General features: G+C 50.7%; 5 protein-coding genes across 5 annotated transcripts; 2 read left to right on the top strand and 3 right to left on the bottom strand.

Annotated features, from left to right (window-relative positions):
* Positions 1–558: 558 nt before the first annotated feature.
* On the top strand, positions 559–2,517 carry ASPBRDRAFT_192146 (Zn(II)2Cys6 transcription factor; the record flags this gene model as incomplete). The annotated part of the gene is made up of 3 exons (XM_067620440.1): positions 559–1,027; positions 1,083–1,620; positions 1,680–2,517. The coding sequence occupies 3 exons, from the start codon at positions 559–561 to the stop codon at positions 2,515–2,517; spliced, it is 1,845 nt and encodes a 614-aa protein (XP_067483212.1).
* Positions 2,518–2,998: 481 nt separating this feature from the next.
* On the bottom strand, positions 2,999–3,785 carry ASPBRDRAFT_388076 (uncharacterized protein). The gene has a single exon (XM_067624009.1). It carries the CDS (start codon positions 3,573–3,575, stop codon positions 3,096–3,098), a length of 480 nt encoding a protein of 159 aa, XP_067483211.1. The 5' UTR covers positions 3,576–3,785; the 3' UTR covers positions 2,999–3,095.
* Positions 3,786–3,995: 210 nt separating this feature from the next.
* Positions 3,996–6,588, bottom strand: ASPBRDRAFT_116948 (PDPK1 family serine/threonine-protein kinase; the record flags this gene model as incomplete). Its single annotated transcript, XM_067617034.1, has 2 exons — positions 3,996–4,340; positions 4,399–6,588. 2 exons carry the CDS (start codon positions 6,586–6,588, stop codon positions 3,996–3,998), a joined length of 2,535 nt encoding a protein of 844 aa, XP_067483210.1.
* A 1,746-nt stretch (positions 6,589–8,334) lies between these two features.
* Positions 8,335–10,225, top strand: ASPBRDRAFT_51651 (uncharacterized protein; the record flags this gene model as incomplete). The annotated part of the gene is made up of 5 exons (XM_067626769.1): positions 8,335–9,075; positions 9,156–9,477; positions 9,577–9,717; positions 9,743–10,011; positions 10,067–10,225. The coding sequence occupies 5 exons, from the start codon at positions 8,335–8,337 to the stop codon at positions 10,223–10,225; spliced, it is 1,632 nt and encodes a 543-aa protein (XP_067483209.1).
* Positions 10,226–12,299: 2,074 nt separating this feature from the next.
* On the bottom strand, positions 12,300–14,909 carry ASPBRDRAFT_38309 (protoporphyrinogen/coproporphyrinogen oxidase). The gene is made up of 6 exons (XM_067623915.1): positions 14,494–14,909; positions 14,319–14,388; positions 14,167–14,247; positions 13,734–14,084; positions 13,247–13,672; positions 12,300–13,185 (listed from the first exon to the last, which is right to left on the bottom strand). Exons 1-6 carry the CDS (start codon positions 14,574–14,576, stop codon positions 12,598–12,600), a joined length of 1,599 nt encoding a protein of 532 aa, XP_067483208.1. The 5' UTR covers positions 14,577–14,909; the 3' UTR covers positions 12,300–12,597.
* Between the last annotated feature and the right edge of the window lie 506 nt (positions 14,910–15,415).

The raw sequence follows: 15,415 nt of genomic DNA, 5'->3' as shown, positions 1-15,415 counted from the left end.
CCTCATATCTTTTTCCCATCTTCCTCCTCCTCTTCATTGGGATTCGTATTCTCTCCCCTTCTCACTCTCTGCCCGGTATTCAAGGCATCCACACCCTGTTCTGTCATGTTTCTCGTCTGGCACTAGCCCCGTTCTGGCTAGCAGGTGTGTATAGTATGAGTCAGCAGCACCCCACCAATGGCGATGCTTGATTTCTCTTTTGGCGGCATTTGGATTCCTTCGCGGCGCAGTTCCAGACCTTCATTTCATCCCTCCTCTTCCTCCCCCTCCTTCTGTCGTCTTCTATTCTTCTTCTTCTGCTTCTCTTTCTTCGGACTTGGAATCGGCTTGCCCGTGCCCATCATCCAGCTAGCAGCATTCAGCACCCCCGGTTAGAGTGCTCTCAATGTGCTGGGTGAAGCTCTCCCTCCCCACATCCCCCATTCCGTGTCGTGACGAGTCCCAATGATGGCGAGTGTCCTGTATAGACACTCGTCTCGAGCCGCCTGCATCGGATTGCGATCTTCCCACCCACCAGAGCAGTGACCAGTTTGTCTGCTTCTCTCTCGATCCGAAGTGATGTCGAAGGGCTGCTACACCTGTCGTCGTCGACGCATCATCTGCGACAACGGCTTGCCAACGTGCCGCAAGTGCCGCGATGCGGGGAAGGAATGTCTGGGGTATCAGAAGCCCCTCGTCTGGGTCAAGGGAGGTGTGGCCAGTCGGGGAAAGATGATGGGTCGCAGCTTTAACGAGGTTATGCGCCCTTCAGATCTCAGGCGTGATGACTCGAGCCCCTCTTCCTCCAGCAATGCGTCGCCGCCGTCAGCAGCCGATTCGCCCACTCAGTCTATAGACATCAGCTTATGCATACCCCCCAACGTGTCGGGCATCCAGGGTTTCCCAGAATCGACCCATTCGGAGGATAATGATAGTCAGGATACTCAAGTTGTCTTGCAAAGAGCTACATCCGTTTCCGCACCTTGGGGCCTGGTGGACCCGCTGTTCAAGGACCTGAGTCAGCTGTCACGGTTCTACATTGTGCATTGTATGTGTACTTGATGTTTCTCTGCCTGCGTGATCCCTGTCTAATCATCCCGAAGTCAACCAGAACCTTGCCAACTACCTCACCCTCTACTCCGAAACTGGCAACCCGTACCGTGACCTCATTCCCCTAGTCGGGGACTCTCCTCTTCTCGCCCACGTACTCGCTGCCACCGGTGCCTTGCATTATGCCATCCTGGCGAGCGGAGACTTTTCCCTCACGCCATGGTTGTCGGAGAGTTCTCCAGCAGAGGGTCCCTCCCTGTCCCCCGAAGAGGTAGAAAAGGCCGTGATCACCTCCATGTCTCGGCGCCCGTCGTCCAAGGTGTATGAGCATTTTCTCGGGCTCAAGCAGCGCGCCCTGGGGCAACTATCGAGTGACATTCGGGATCCTGTCCTACGCAATGATAACAGAACTGTCGCCGCCATCGCGGTTCTCGCTCTGATGGATGCTATTGAATCGGGGGATGGTGCCTGGAAATTCCACCTCGAAGGGGCCAAAAAGCTTCTCAAAGGCCGCCAAGAACAAGGGTCCTCCAGTCCGCCTCAACACCTTGTCAAATGGCTGGAAGATTTCGCTGTTGATGGCATTCTCCTGTAAGCCACAGAAACACGTCCCTCCAGGTGAAAGATACATACTGACATATTCCTCCTAGCATTCAACTCATGGGATCCACCCTCGCTCGCCCTGGGTCCCTAACCAAACCCTTCTATACCTCTAGCATGGGCCCTGCCATGCTCAAGCGTCTCGAAGAAACCTCTTACGTCGGCTGTCCAGCCTACCTTCTCGAAGTCATCCTGCTCATCCACGCTGGTCTCTACTTCGACCCGGACGTCGATCCCACTTCACAACCCTCCATGATCTTCACCTCTGCCTTCCTCTCTCAAGACTCCAACCCACTCCGATCTCCCGGCGCTCTCCTCCAACACATCCAGGCCTTCGACCCCTCCGCCTGGGCCGAGTCCATGCAAAGCTGCTACTACCTGGCGGACCTCTCCATGCGGACCGCCCTGGCAACCATCTTCAAAGGGGCCGTCTACCTCTACGCCAGCCGCGTTCTCTCACGACCGCGCCCCGGCGCCGCAACCATCCCCAACCACTTCGGTCTCCCTTCTGACCACGCCGAAGTGGCAGACCTGATCATCCGCACAATTGCTCTCATCCCTATCGAAGATCCCCACTTCAAATGCCTCATTTGGCCCACCTTCATCGCCGGCGCAGAATGCAGAGACCCTTCCCAACGCCCTTTCGTACTTAATAAGCTGCGCGCTCTATATTTCAACATCACCAGCGTGAATGTCCGCAACGCAGCCTGGGTTTTGAGCCTGATGTGGCAGAAACAGGATCAGAAGAGGGCAGAGAAGCAGCAGCAGCAGCAACGGCCTCCCACTACCACCGATAATCATTTCCATGACGATATTAATGATGATGACGATGACTTTGATTGGATTCAGGAATTGGATAATTCCCGAATTGACTGGTTGTTTATATAGGAGCTTCCCTATAACCCTCTTTTTTTTCCCCTCTTATCATTGGGGAGAGGGACGTGAGATATCCTATCATTAACTTATTGTATATAGATGATATAATATATAATGTACAGTGCACCTTCATTCCTTCCCCTTACACTACTAATTTACCGCTTATTCACGTATTAGGCGTTAGTAATTTACTCTCCAGTAATACTATGATCGTACTGGTTGGTTCATGTTCTCGCACAAACTAGTGCTACTATTGTGATAGGACTAAAGAGAATTATGTATTATATGAACAATACCAGTAATTATAGACTACGTACGATCCACGTAACAGGTATTTCTTTCCTACTGCGCCTTCGCCTGCGTCTTTGTCTTGAGCCTACACACGATGGGATATAGGAATGGATATTCTTTTCATCTCTGAGAGGAACCCTATTTGACAAGACCATGGGGTTCTCTGTGGACTGTGCATTCAAGACAGGAAACAACCAAGGAGATGGGAGGTATAATAAAGGTATTTATTGAATAAAGGAGAAGGTTGTTCAACAAAAAAGATACGAGTAGGGAGAGAAGAGAAGGGAAGATAGAAACTACTAATCAATCAAACAGAAGAAGAATACAACGAAATGGGGGGGTAACCGATCGAGACAACTCCGAAAACGCTCAGTATAGAAATGACAGGCACACACACACAAGTTCCCTAGGAGTAGTAAAACTGCAAGGTGGTGACGGTGCAGGAATGGAGGTAAGTCACCCTGCTTTTGGATGAATGAAATGATAAGAATGTACTGTACCGCGCTGTGTCCCAGACATATGATGGCGGCAAATGGTGGGTAGAGGGATGTAGGATGTAGATTCAACTGCCAAATCGGTTTATCGCAAATGTGCGGAATATATATATATCGGAAGAGAGAATAAGAAAGAAGAGTAGATTGAGGAGAAGTCGAGAAAGGGGTGGGTAAATGGGAGAAAAGGGGACAAAGTAAATGAAAACAACCAGATGAGGGATATATGCATACTCCTTCCCATCTAAATGCAGCAATTTCAACAAGAAATAACAACACGCTCATCATTGCGAAGATGCAAGGCCAAAGCAAACAAGCAAGCCAGGTCACAAAGGAAAATTTCTTACAATAGATGCAAACGTACAAAGGAAATAAACAAGTCGCCGGCTGAAGTTCATGACTGAATCCCGGTGATAAGAATAATAGCTTCAAGTATAAGAGTCCAAAGCAAGCCCTGCCATTGGCAGGGATGGTAGAAAAGTATCGCCAATCACACACGCAGGAAACTCTCAGGGATATCAAGCAAAAGACGGAGACGAGATATGTTCCAGGTACAATGAGAAAACTTTGTATGCGACCCTGCGCAACGGTTTATAAGCCGGACTAGGGAAAGATGGGAGTCCGGGAGAGCGGGGAGGGGGGAAAAGGAGGAGGACAAGGGATTGAGGTGAGTTGGGCATGAGGAATATTTAGCGGCAAGCATAAAGCTTAGAATACCGCTGCCAGACCATTCTTGGAGTGGCGACGGCTGAATCGCTTCTTGCCTTTGACGGACTCGGTGTCTGTGTTCTGGTGCTTAACCAGAGTGGCTCGTCCCGCAGGGGCACTTTCATTTTGGATCTCAGAGCTTCGATCCAAAGTATTGGCGTGGCTCGACAGCCCAGACGACAGGTCACGGAAGGCATCATCGGAGTAAGAACCGTTCCCTTGCTGAGACAGAGCCATTTCCCGCGCGCGGTCCAGGCTATCGAGCCACTCCTGGGCCGATAGGGCGGTGGCCCCCACGTTACCGGAAGAGGGCTTTGGATCCTCAAAGACGAAGTGTTTGTCGCGCTAGATGTCTCGATGTTAGGAGTAATCCGCTGAATCGTGTCAAGAGGAAATCACATACCGTATCCACCACCCAGCAAGAGAATCCCTTGGAATCCGTCGACGTCCGATACGATGTGCCTGGGGTCAGGAGGGAAAGCTCCAGCTTCGCCTTCTTTTCGTCCCCACCAGATGCAGCCATGATGATCCGTCCAGACGAAGTAACCATCACCAAGCGCTGCCGCTTCTTCGTCGTGCTGCCGCCAAAGAAGCGGGAGAATTTCCGGGGTGCTTCGTACTCGCCCCCATGTTTCGAAACGGGACTGTGGGCTGCTGGAGATGATAGAACCACCAGGTTACCGAGTTTCAAGATTCGCTCGTTCGTTTTGGTCAAGACTGGGGACCACTCGATGTCCAGTTGGCTGGGAGGGGGTAGTTCCGTTACCAGTCGGGGCACCACACGGGAACTGACATTGGTGCTTGACGCAGCCGGGTTGGCGCTGGAGGCATAGCCCTCACCACCGCCATTACCACCGTTCAGTTTGATCGGTTCACGCGGTGGTGGAACGTACGCTTTCAGACGAGGTGCCTTGCGCTTCCACAACTCCGGGCCCCATGCTATCCCCTGGAAGAACTCGTGGTTCTTGATATGCTCGATGGGCAAGCGACGGGCTGGATCCAGAACAAGGAGCCGTTCGACGAGATCGCGGGCGACGGCAGGAAAGCCGAGAGGAAATTCGTAATCGAGCGCAACGATCTTCTGGAACGTCTGATACTCGTTCCCGGCTTTGAAGGGGGGCCGACCTGCTAGAAGCTGGAAGATGATGCAGCCAAAGGCCCAGAGATCACTTGCCTTGCAGGCATTCTTATCCGTCAGAAGCTCCGGGCTGACATATTCCGCTGTACCAACGAACGAGCTGGCTCGTTCTTCCTCCGGGATTTCCGTCGAGTCTAGCGGGGGCATCCCACTGGAGTTCTGAGGTTTTCGTTGACTCTTGAGGATCTTGGCCGTTCCGAAGTCGGTAATTTTGATGTGCATCTGACTGTCAAGGAGGACGTTTTCCGGCTTGAGATCCCGGTGGATCACGCCGCGTTTATGCATGTAGTCTATCGTGTCTAGAATTTGCGCACCGTAAAATCGTGTACACTCCTCGTCGAAGCTGGTCATGCGCTTCAACACGCCCAGCAACTCGCCTCCTTTGCAGAGATCCAGAACAAAATACAACGAGCGCTCATCCTGAAACGTGTAATAAAGTCGAACGATGCCCGGGTGTTCGGTCAGCCGGTTGAGGGTGTCCTTCTCGATGTTGACATATTTCACCTTTTTCTCCTTGATGATGTGCCGTTTGTCCAGGATCTTGATGGCATACTCCTTCAGAGTCTGCCGGTCGGTTCCCAGGACCACGGTGCTGTAAGAGCCCTCGCCGAGTGTGTGAGCAAACGAAAAATCCCGGACACCCTTCTTAATGTACCGCGCAACCGGCTTGCCGTTGGCATCGATCTCCTGCCTCACCGCGACCGCTGCACCACGATCCTGCCAGTCCTCATTGCTCGCACCGGGGCCATTCTCCATGGCATACGGAGAGCCTCCCATCTGCGGTGCCCCTCCACCCCGCGCGTGCGCCCTGGAAGTCTGACGCATAATCATCGGTCCGTTGGTTGGCGGCAACTGAGCGGTTCGATACGACCGATCATTGTGGTTATTGTCGCGGACGGGAACACCGGCCTGGAAAGCTGCGGAACCACCGCGAGATTCCGCACGTGCCTGACTCTCGGAGGCGGAGGAGGCCGCGGAATCGGTACGAATACGATAGGAACCCTCCCGAGCAGCTGCCAGTGTTGATGTGGATCCGTTCGCGTAGAAGGCGGACATAGGCCGAGAGGACTGCGGAGCAGGGTGTGATTGTGAAGAAGACGCGTAAGGAGTGTACTGGGGACTTGTCTGCTGGGGGAGGTCAGAGTAAGGACTGTAGAGAGAGCTTCGGTTGTCTCGCGGCTTGAATGCGGGCTCGACCGACGCGGAGGTGAGGGTGTCTTGCAGGTCTGTCGTGGAGGAAGGAGCAGACGGTCGGGGTGGAGTTGTCGATAGAGCACTGGCCGGTCGTTCGGAGACGATGGTAGGTTCGCGCACCAGCTCGGGTTCTGTTACTTCTGCAGCATCGGCGGCAGGTGTTGTTGTTGCAGCATCTTCGGATGAATGTAAGGAAGAATCATCTGGATTCGCAATGCGGAGACCCCCTAACGATTGGGACAAGCTAAGATCCCCATCCATGATGGGGGTAGCGATGGGTTCGGTGACACACTCAAACCTATATTTTCGGAAGACAGAAGGAGGAGGATGGCGGAGGAGGAGGGAGGGTTGGGTTTCAAAGGAGGGGGGTGAGGAGGAGGAGGAGGAGGAGGAGGAGGAGGAGGGGGGGGGATGTGCGGGCGGAAGTTGAGGCAGAGCGATGATTTGGGGAAGAACAAGAGGGAGAGAGAAAGACGAGGGAGATCAAGATGGCGGGATTAGTGACCTGGCAAGGCACCAGCGTGGCACCAAGCAAAAGGTCGAGAAGAGGGAGAAGAAAAAGGGAAAGGAGGGAGGAAAGAAGAACGAACGAACGAAAAAAAGAAAACGAGCGGGGGAGGAAGAAAAAGGAAGAGAGAAGGAAGCTGGAAAGGAAAAGGAGCTTCCCCGATGGGATGGGATGGGATGGGATGGAATAGAGTAGCGAGTGAGAGAGAGTGTGAGTGAGTGAGAGGGGAGAGCCGGACGGACTATGGCGGCGGTCGGAGGAGCAGCGGATGAGGCATTGGGGAAAGGAAAAGCCAAATGCTGAAACACACTTGACAGACCCAACACGATGAATTTGGGATAACTCAGGATGTAAATAGAACAATAATCGGTTGATAAGGAAGAGTTGAACAGAAATGTTTGAAATAGCAGGGGGAGGGGGAAGAAAGGGAAAGGAGAGAGAGAGAGATTGAGAGAGAAAGGGGATAAAGGGGATCGATGTAGTAGCAGCAGTAGTAGTAGTAACAGCAGTGGTAGTTAGTGGTAGTGGTAGTGGTAGTAGAGAGTTATGTTACATACGGGAAAAGGGAAGAAGAAAGATGAAGAATATGAGCAGGAGGAGTTCTGCCTACATTAAACTACAATCATCACCATCATCATCATCAACTTATTCTAATCCTGTTTTTATTATTTTTAAATTCTTGCCATGGCCTTCTCTGTCTTCTGCGGGAAAGAAACCGTGTCATACGGATAATAATAATCCATCATCCTAATGGGCAATTGAATGCAGCCTGGCCGATGGATCCTCTTCCTTTCTGCACAGCTCAATCGGATGCCCTGGAGATGTAGATCTCATAGGCCCTGAGAGCCCCAGTTCCATCGGTTTTTCTTAACTCACATACCAACGAATTGCCGTCCACTCGATCGTTTTTATTATGTACGACTAGCTGAAATATTTATATCCTTCTGTTTCACATCTTAAGATGAGGATCATGCTCAGCCTCTATTATGTTGCTATCAACGGAACCATTCCAGGCAGAGACGAGTACCGTGGTTCGCTACCATCTGCTCCATCTTCTATGCTACTACTAACACCGTCTCTTTCGCATTCCCCATTTTCGTGCCTATTATAGAACAGATATAATGACTAGCCACAGGACTCTCCACCATCACCACCATCACCACCACCACCAAGTCATTCTATCTAGTCTACTTCATCACTCCAGGAACACGATCCATTTACGGGAGTACGTACTTAATTAAGAACATCAACTCAGCTGGCTTGGTAGTAGTATCTGTCCATCGCACTTGCCGTTCGGATGCTCTTTCCTGATTGATGCTCTTCGTAACAGCGTAGCCTAGCCAGATCATTCACTCTTTCTCCCAAACATGAATAGCTGCACACTTCTGCTCGCTGCCCGAAAGAGAAAAGAACAGAACCTAAGGGAGGTATATAGTTATTACTGTTGCTTTAACCACATTTATTCTTCTTGTTCATTGAAAACCTCTACATCACCTACCATGATTCGATACAAACCTACACGCATTGTTCTGGGTGATGAGGATCTCCGCTACCACCTGGAAAGGCTGCTTCTTCGCCATTCGAAGATGGCCGAATGGCATCGCCAAGATCTCGACCGCGACAGCTATAGCGATGATAGTGTAGCCTTCCTGGGTTCGGAATTCTTTTCGCCCTACAACCTTTCCCCGCGAGGTTCTCGCTGCAGCTCGGGCCCGGACTCTCCTAGTCAAGGCTCCTGGCAATCAAACCAGGACAGGGAAGCTAGCCTTTCAGAATTATCAGCCTTGTTCAATGAATTAGATGTTTCGTCGTGCGTAGTGGTGCAAGATGAGGTCCGGGCCATGAAGACCAACTGCTCATCAGGCGTCGGCGGGGCCTTGTCCGGAACATTCTCTACTAGAGCACATCAAGAGCACCGTGCAACAGAGAGTGCGCACCCGCTCTCAAGGAATACTATTGACAGCGGTTTTCCTTCCAGCCAACAACTGGGAAAGCGGGGCCATGAATGGCCGCACAATCATTCACCGACCCGCAAGCCTTTTGCTACAGCAACCATGCCACCCGCCACTATTCCTGTTAGTCTATTCTGGAAGGATATTGGAAAAGGCTTGAGTGTTCCACATCGTCACTCGGTTTCTCGTCCCCTTATCCTTGGCGCCAGGACTGTGAATCGAGAAACTCTTTCCGGCAGCACTCGGTTGGCGGATAGCTCGTTGCTTCTCATAGACACCTCGAGTGAAGTAGGTGAGCTTCAGATATGACCCGCGGAACACATCGCCATTGGGTGCTAACTTGACTATTTTTAGAGAATCTGAGACAGGCCTGGTCGAGAACCAAAGTGAAAGATTCGGGACTCCGTCCGAGCCTTAATCTCGAGATCCGTTTAGGATCCACATGTGTCAACCTAGCTGCGCAAGAAACACAGTCGGTTGACTTGCTTGCACGTTCCTCTTCCAGAACGAATGTGACATTGGAGGTGATCAAAATGCCTGGTGCAAATAGACCGACCAGGAAGACACGCGGCCAGCGGGCCAACCTCTCGTTGCCGGGGTCTGCTGCTGTCCACCATAATGGCCCTGGTGAAGGCTCGGGTGCAGAGATTGGAAGAGCCCCAGCAGCACTTCCCACTAGATTGCAGCACAGTGCGAGGCCAAGGTCCACTGAGACACATCGGTTCAACCCCATTCGAAGGGTAGGCCCAGCATACCTGAGATTGTGGATAAGATAGACTCGGCTAACAGAGGGCAAGGCTCCAAGGAATATAGCCTCGCATGCTACACAGACTGAACATGAACTGGTTGGACTATTACCTGAGCAAGGCCATGGAGGAACGATCACCCATCAGGCTGTGAATAGCTCGCTCGCTGCTCCAGCAGAGGTAGGTGCCGAGCTTTCAAAAGGTTATAGAGATAGTTGGAGGTCTGATACCCTTTCGTCGTCCACAGGGAGTCCAGGACAATGGTTATGAAAATAATCCTCCGCAAGAACACATGGCACGGGAGGCGGCTGCCATTTCAGGGCTGCTTCGAGATATGCCCCCGGTAGCGTATTTTCTGAGGGGTCATAACGCCAATAAAATGAAAGTCATTGTTTCTAAGCCGTCGGCGAATCCACCTCTACCCGGTGGTAGAAGCATGGCAGCTCCACATGGTCACCGCTCCGAACCATGCATAGATGTACGTATGCACTCACGTACCCTTGTTGCGCTGGCCACCGTTAACACCTGGACAGACCCGAGCGTCAGTCAACCCGCGCGTGATGCAGGCCAGGGAGTTGGAAGGCTACGTCAACCTTATGGCATGTGAAGCCCACGACAATGTTGAAGATGGTGACCAGAACATTGGGTCGACGGTGCTAAACTCGACCAGAGATTCGCAGGGCGGTTGTTGACGATGGCGTGTTGGGTGGAGAGGAGGCGGTTTGGGTGACAGCAGGGTGGATAGAAGCATGTCATCCACGGTGGGGAGACAGCTGAACTGATAGCAGGCCTGATCAAGACAGACGCAGAAGATTATGGGACTTGCTGTGAGGGGATGGATTGATTGAGTGATGATACGTTGACCTCCTTGCTGCATCGGAGAATTTGACCCGTACCGGGGAAAAGCGAGACTAATGCTAAAATTGACTTGCTTGCAAATTCATCCCTATGAGGTGTCATATGGTCAGCGGAAGGGGTGTGATTATCATATGCTATGCAGGGCTCAGCCATTTTGCCTCAACCTCTTGCGTAGAGGGGACGTAAAGCATGGGGGGCGGAGTTGGTGTCCGGGCCCAATGATGGGTGGGATCTCGTGAGGCTATTCGTCATCCAAGGTCTCCCGCAACTTAGCTGAGCCCATTCGACACGCAAGCTGCAGAGTATTCAGTTAAAATTGTGCAGAGTGAAGGGGAGGTGACGGTGTACACCGGCAGAGTGAAGATGTAAAATCGACCCTCGATAAGGCTGAAGCGGATCGAATTCAAAGCTGCCTACGGAGTAACTACTCCATACTATTCGTGTACGTAACTATGTATATTTTAAGTTAGTCAATACTGCAAATAACAAAACACCGTCATAGCATATCACCACTTTCAAGTTACTTATCTACTCAGTAGTATAGACAAACAAAAGTAACTACTCTCCATGAAACAAAACGCCATCATCGCCATCGTGATCCATTCGATCGTCATCGCTATCGCTATCTATCTATGAGGGGGCGAGGAAAGTTGTGACCACCTACGGAGTAAATAGCTGTGTCCTAGCTGGGACTAGTCTAGTAGTACATTTAGCCAAGAATCTATTTTTAAGAATAAATAATATTTTCCTGCCTGTGGATTTTCTGCACGGCTCTGATTCCGTTTTTTCCCTTAGTTACTTACTTACGCGTCCTGCCCCAATCCACTAGACCTGTTTAGGTTACATAAGAGTCTCCCCCTTCTTGGCAGCCTTAGACTGTAGGGGGGGAGGGGGCTATGGCGGGTAATGAATTTTCCGGGTGTAGGATTGATTCATGTTCATACTGTAGTTACTATGCTAATTACTTGGTGTGTGGTTGATGCTGACTATGGTGCAATAATTAGTCTGTATTATCATATTCCAGTCTATCTGATTTGAGTTTAGTTGGCATGATATTGGAAGTATTTTGCATGATGTTTCTAAGTTGATCTACTTATATATGTTAATGTATATATATGTATATTCCTACTATGTTCAGGTAGTAGTAACTGACTGCTTGCAGCATGATACTGCTGTATCACTATCTGAATAGTAATATCACCACTACGAAGAAATTGAGTACCTGATAGCCTAATAGGCAAATAATAGACAGAAAGAGACAAAGTTGGTAAGTAGGAAAAGTAAATTTTAACTTCCGACATAGTAGTCTAAGTCAGTGCTCTTCATCCAGGCTCTGGTTAGGCCCCCTCCGAGCTCGAATCTCACTCAGCCTTATGACTATGAGATGGGGGTGTGTGGGTGTATCTAGTAACTAGTGGTAAATATGGAGTAGTTATTAGGTAGGACGCGAGAGTCGATAGTAAGTAGCACATTGATTAATGGTCAAAGGTAAAATCCATGTTTCACTACGTATGTATGTATCTTAAATACGGTATACCGTACACCGATTGGAACTGTTTTTGAGGTTTGCCAAGTAGTAGTATACAACTTTTCTAACATATAAAATAGAGGAGGATGTATTGTCAGTGGGTTTGGAAATATTCATATGTACTCGTACTTCTGGCTGGATTGCTGCTATATATCACATTTGCTATATGGATAGGACTGCGGACTGCGGCGAAAATAGAAACGCCCTGCATGGGCTGATGTGCCACACTGCCTCACACTTCAGTGGGTGATACATGTGTCATCTGTCATGAAGCCGGATTGGATCTCCACGGGGTGGTCATCAGCAAAGTCTGCAGCAAGACATGTAACCAGCATACGTAGATCAGGAAATATTAAGTCTACAGCAGAAAAAACACGCGTCTGATAAGCAACTTCTATTCATGTCTAGTGGATGGAGCAAAGACGGCTAGAAAAGTGGATGATGATACGCATCACAAAAAGGTGCCAAGAAACATCTCCCATACATCGCTTTCAATGAGCCAAAGAGAAAAGAGAAAATTGGTAGAATAAGTTAAATAGATAGGAAAAGAAGGGGAAAAAATGACAAAATGTGGCTCCCGTTGATCGTAATCAGATCTCTAAAAAAAGAATCTTTTGCCCCCTGGAATCATTCAAGACAAAATTAAAACCCGTGTAATTCTATTAACATTTCAACCCTTTACTGCGCCTGGCTCTTGGCAAAAACCTGGGCGCCGTCGACCAGCCGACGCTCGGTGTTCTGTCTACCGTTGACGAAGTCAGGGTAGTTGAGGGTCAGCTCGACAGCGCCGTTGACAATGTTGTCCACAGCCTCAACACCGAGCATGAAAGAGTGGTCCTGGTTACCAACCTCGTAGCGCCAGCTACCGAAGCGGCCACGGGTCCAGATATCCTTCTCCTGGAGTCTGGGCAGGATCTGGGTAAGAGCGCCCTCACGCTCCAGGGAGGGGGTGGGGTAGCCGTGGTCAAAGCGGCGGTGGTAGGTGGAGACAATCTCATCGGTGGGCTTCAGCATCTCGGTGTTAACGAGACCCTGGATGCAATCGGCCAGGAGAGTCTCGTGGTTGACAGGCTTCATCGAAGACTCGGAAACCTCCAGCATGATGGACCAGTAAGGACCCTCCTGAGCCTCAGTGCTCTGGGGCTTGGAGCCATCCGCAAGCTGCTGAGTGGGCAGCTTCTTGGAGCCCTCGGGCTGGTTGTAAGGGGAGTAGTTGGAGAAGATGGTGGCACGGTAGAAGGGGCAGTTGTCCTCGGGGAAGTAGAGCTAGAGGCATTTTATCAGTTCAAAAGCTCATTGTTATTCGCAATGAAGGTAGATCACTTACCCAGCACTTGTCACCAATTCTCTCGGGGCGGGTACCGCGGATACCGACACCAATGACGTGAGTGGAGGAGTAGAAGAGCTGCTTGGTAAGGCCAACGAGCTCCTGGTCGCCGATCTGCTCAGCGAGGTAGTCCACAGCCATGGTGGAGACGAGCTTCTTGTAGCCGACAGTGGTGCCATCACCCAGGGTAACGGTCTTGTTGTTGGCATTGACCTTGACGACCTTGCCCTTCTCACCGAAGCGAGTCTTCTCCTTGGGGAGAGTATCGGCGACGGCAATCCAGATACCACCGGTACCACCACGGGCGGGGAAACGGAAAGTAGCGTTAGGACCCCAGTTACCAGCGGTCTTGTTAAGGATAACGTTGGTCGTCACGGCCTTGACGTTAGGAGCAGCAACACGCTCACCCAACCAGGCACATTGCATCTAATGAGCATTAGCACCTCCGCTACTTGCCATTGGGGTCTGTAACCCGATTGCATCTTACCTTGGTTGTAGGCACAGCCCAAACCTTGAAGTTGTAGGGTCTCATGAAAAGGTCGGCGATACCGACGCCCATCTGGCGAACAATCCACTCATCGAAGTTCTGGGGCTTGGTGTTGGAGACACGAGCCTCGAGGGCAGCATCAATCAGGCCATCGATACAGCGGACCTGCTCATTCTTGGGAAGCATGGAGATGTTGTTCTGGAAGGGGTAGGGGACCCATTGGCCCTGGCAGCGAACGTAGGAGATACGCTGGTGGGTGTACCAGTCGTCATCCTTGGGGAGAGCCTCGTTGATGCAGTCATCGAAGTACTTGTAGTGGGAGAAGATGACGTGACCACCAACATCGAAGAGCTGCAATTGGCACGAGTCAGTCGCTGTTTGTTTGACAGTCGGCAATGCCTGTCCACTGAGGGGTCGGTGGGAATCAACATACGAAGCCTTCGGGGGTCACATCGGTGGAAGCAAGACCACCAGGGGTCTCGTTGCTGTCAACGATCAACCAAGAGGGGCCATCCTACACCCGCAAATTGTCCAATTAGCATTTATTCGAGTGATCGTATACGATAGGGGGCTCGCAATTCGTACAATCTGGTTCAGACGCTTCGCGGCACCGAGACCAGTAGGACCGGCACCAATGACGAGAACGTCGACGGAGCTGCAGTCAAGCACAAAGACAACGGTCAGTATATTTTCTAAAGAGCTCTTTTGATGGTGGTGAAGGCAAGCTTGCCATAGGTGGGAGGGGGGAAGGTCTCCTTACATATCGGGGTGGGTCATCCTGCCTTGTAGAATATCCTGAAAGCTGGGGACACGGTTCAAAGTCCTGCGGGCGAGGCTGAGCATAGAAAACGAGCCTTGTGAAGCTGCAGGGACAGCAGAGTTATAAGGAGAGAGATGAGGGAGGAGAGAGAGAGAGAAGGGAGGTTGGTGATGAGGGAGAGATGGACAAGAAGGGGAGGGAGGGCGATGGGCGGGAAGGTATAGGTGTATCAGTCCTGCGGTCGGTCGGGAAAGCGAAACGTGACAAGCAAGCGGTGGGGGGCGCTTGGAATCGGTTTCAAGTTTAGGCCCTAATAGATCAAGCAATCGGATTATCGGATTTCCCCAAAAAAAGACGACTAATAATTAAATGGCAATACGTGTCGCCGAAGCCCCAGTCGCGGAGCCTTGGAAAAGGGGCAAAGGGGACAAAGCTAATTTCCAACCCCAATCAATCCAAATCATCCCTCATCTTAAACGCCTGGAGGATGCATGGGTCGGGGCTGATCGATTCATGCAATCAACATCGATCGTTTTTGGGAATTACCAAAAAAATAAAAATAAAAATAAAAGCGTACAAGAAGATAAAAATATCATGAAAATGATAGTCTGGGTTGCCGACCACTGATACACCTTTCCTTGCGCCATCTGCGCGTTTGCTGCTTTCTCGTTGGATCATAGCTAGGCAATCGTTCCGTAGCCCACCAGGCAAATGGCCATTTCTAGGCCCATGAATGCATCCAAAAGTTCAAGAATAGTATCCGACTGCATTCACCAGACGCCTACTTCCGCAATAATTAATATTCCGTATATTCCGATCGTACGATTGGCTCTTGTAGTTGCACTGCTTATCATTATAATCTGAAAGCAGCATCAACTTCCCCCAGTCCGGCGTCAAAGCTCATCCAGCTGCAAGCACTGGT

This window comes from Aspergillus brasiliensis (assembly GCF_001889945.1).
Source record: "Aspergillus brasiliensis CBS 101740 unplaced genomic scaffold ASPBRscaffold_2, whole genome shotgun sequence".
NCBI classification, from domain to species: domain Eukaryota; kingdom Fungi; phylum Ascomycota; class Eurotiomycetes; order Eurotiales; family Aspergillaceae; genus Aspergillus; species Aspergillus brasiliensis.
This window is presented reverse-complemented; position numbering and strand designations above follow the sequence as displayed.